Below are 2587 nucleotides of genomic sequence, written 5' to 3' on the forward strand. Positions count from 1 at the left end.
TTTCAAAGGTGCTGAGGACTGCATCTCTAGTCTGAAGTCGATGTGTGCTCAGGATCTTTTTGAAACATTTATTTAGTACCTAAGTATAGATCTAGGACTGACTAACTTCAGGCTCCAAAAATAGTGCAGGTGTCTGCCTTTTCCCTGTTCCTCATTTTGCTTTTCCGTGCTCTTTCATCTTCAGCTCCCACCAGTTCCCTCCAACTCCCTTCATTTTTCCATCCTCCTCCAGCTGACTTCTCCTCCTGCTTCTACCCCCTCACGCGCTCTGATGCGTCTCCTGTCCTGTGGGAGCTGCAGAGTATTTCTCAAGGTCCATCCTGAGCAAGCCTGAGGTGGCACCTCTTTTCTCTTCCTCTCTCGCCCTCAGTTCTCCCTGCGTCATTCTCAGGGGGACAGAGATTCAGCCAAGCAGCTCTGTTCTGCTCAGGAACCTGCTGAATTCAAGTCCCAAGCATCTTGCCTCTCCTACGTGGGACTGACCAGGAATGGCAGCAAAAAGGGAATCATCACAGCCACTCTTGACCGGGGTGGGAGCCCAAAGCAGCTGCCGTGACTTTCTGGCCCAAAAGCACAAATGTCCCATTTTCTGTGTATTTCCCACTGTAGGTGTGATCTGCTAACGACAACAGTAAAAGAGGTTATAATCAAGGGATCATGTTAATTTTGTGAACAGGAAGCTCTCATCAGTGACTTGTGTTTTTCAAATCAACCAGAAAACAGATAAGACTGTGAATCAGAGGGATCTTGTCCCTGACGCGAGTTTCTCTCCGTGGCAGGAAGGCATGCCCCAAACGCTGAGTTCCACCAGCATGTTTACCCCATGCGGCTTCAGCCCTCATCTACATACTTCAAAAGAAGATGAACAAGGAGGACTGATCTTCCAGGATGGAAACCTTACCTCAGCATCTCTGGATGCTCTGATCCAGCACCTGATACCTACCACTGATTACTACCCTGAAGTAAGTAATTCCCAGTATAATAAACAGTTTAATTTTGATGAATTGGAGCAGCACGTTATGCAAAAGTGCAAATGTGTTAAATTTTGAATTAAGAAGGCTAATTTAAGAGCTGCATACAATTAAAGCTCGGTAAGTGGATGCATTGCTTTAAATACTGTTTCACTGCTCTGTAATTGTTCCCATGGAAAAGCAGATCCCAAAGTTGATACCGCCTTTAAATAAGAGAACAGGGGAGGAAGCTGTGATGGTGATGAATTAGTGATAGAGCAGTTGGAGCACTTCAAAAATAGCAGTGCATCCCAGAGAGCTTTAGATGAAGACCAAAGCAAAAATCTTCAAGTCTGAACTGGCCTGAAATTAGCTGAATTTCAGTAGCTGCTGAGGTCATCCAGGTTTGTCTGTATGTACAAAGCATTCCCTTAGTGACAACAGAGATGCTCCTTCTGATGGGTTCACAATCTACCTGTGGTTATATTGTGCTGTCACTGGACGGCACAGTCCAGATCCTAATCCTTCCTCCACCAGCGAATATTCGGTGTTTCTTCACCAACAGTGTGAGGATCTAAACTGGAAGCAGGCTTATCCTGCAAGCCATTCACCAGAGTTTGCACATCCTTAGTGGAATTCAGGATGGAGTTTGACTGGGAGACTTCTAATTGCTAATATATCTCTAAGGAAAGGCTTGTATTTCAAAGCAGAGAGTGGCATTGACTTCTGAGCAGTTTAGAAGACTATGAAAATTATCAATGCAGAGCAGACAGCATGCTTTAAATAACCCATAGCTCAGTTTCTGATCAGCTAAAAATAAGTAATAAGAAGCATATCAATTAAAAAAAAAAGAACAGAAAGGCATTAAAAATAGGTAATGGACAGATTAGGCTGTGAGATTCTCATTAAGCGACATGCGATATGTAATCTTATACCTGCTGCTCAGGAGCATGGCTAGGTCTGGGGGAAAGAAGATAATTCAGGCGCCAGGAGAGGTCAGGACACAAACAAGTGAGGATTCATGCATATATTTTAAATTCACTGATGGACTACTTTAAATAATCCAGAGATTTATCCAACAGACCTGTTTCCCACAGCCTCACAGATGTGGGGCTGCATGTGATATGGCTTGGCTGATAGAAATTAATTTTAGGGAGTTAGTAAAATAAGTGAAATATTCCTTAAAAGAGGCTGGGTGAGACCTGCAGGGGCTATAGCAAGATGTGACTAATCTGAGAGCTTCTGCAGCTCACAGCCCAGTACAACCCAGAGGTACCTGAGAGTCCACAGGGTTAGATTGCGCTGGCCTCCAGGTGCCCCTGGCTGTGCTCTGTGCTGGACCTGGGCTTGCTCCTGCAGCGTTACACACTGTCTTCACTGGATGTTCACACAGGGCTTGAGCAACCAAAGACTGGAAGTGGATGGTGTGGAGGAAGGAAATGCCACTGCCTCCTGCTCCTGCTGCAACCAGTTCCATTTTCAGGGTCAGGAATCCTTATGTTCTTTCAACATAAAGGTCTGACCCAGGGGAAATGCAAAAAATGCCAAGTTTAGGGCTTTTAGGGCTAACGTGACCCACAGTGTGGCTGCTTACGGGTCTGCTTGTGTCTCTCCCGCAGAAAGCCTATATCTTCACA

The 2587-nt window shown here is 45.2% G+C and overlaps 1 protein-coding gene across 1 annotated transcript in view; it reads left to right on the forward strand.

Annotated features, from left to right (window-relative positions):
• The first annotated feature begins 785 nt into the window (after positions 1-785).
• Positions 786-2587, forward strand: part of RASGEF1C (RasGEF domain family, member 1C) — a 27463-nt gene continuing 25661 nt past the window's right edge. Inside the window, exons 1-2 of the mRNA XM_010131021.1 lie at positions 786-962; positions 2570-2586. Coding sequence (XP_010129323.1) covers positions 786-962; positions 2570-2586 — 194 coding nt within the window. The remainder of the gene's footprint in view (positions 963-2569; position 2587) is intronic.

This window comes from Buceros rhinoceros, unplaced genomic scaffold, assembly GCF_000710305.1.
Source record: "Buceros rhinoceros silvestris isolate BGI_N320 unplaced genomic scaffold, ASM71030v1 scaffold7592, whole genome shotgun sequence".
Classification (NCBI taxonomy): Eukaryota; Metazoa; Chordata; class Aves; order Bucerotiformes; family Bucerotidae; genus Buceros; species Buceros rhinoceros.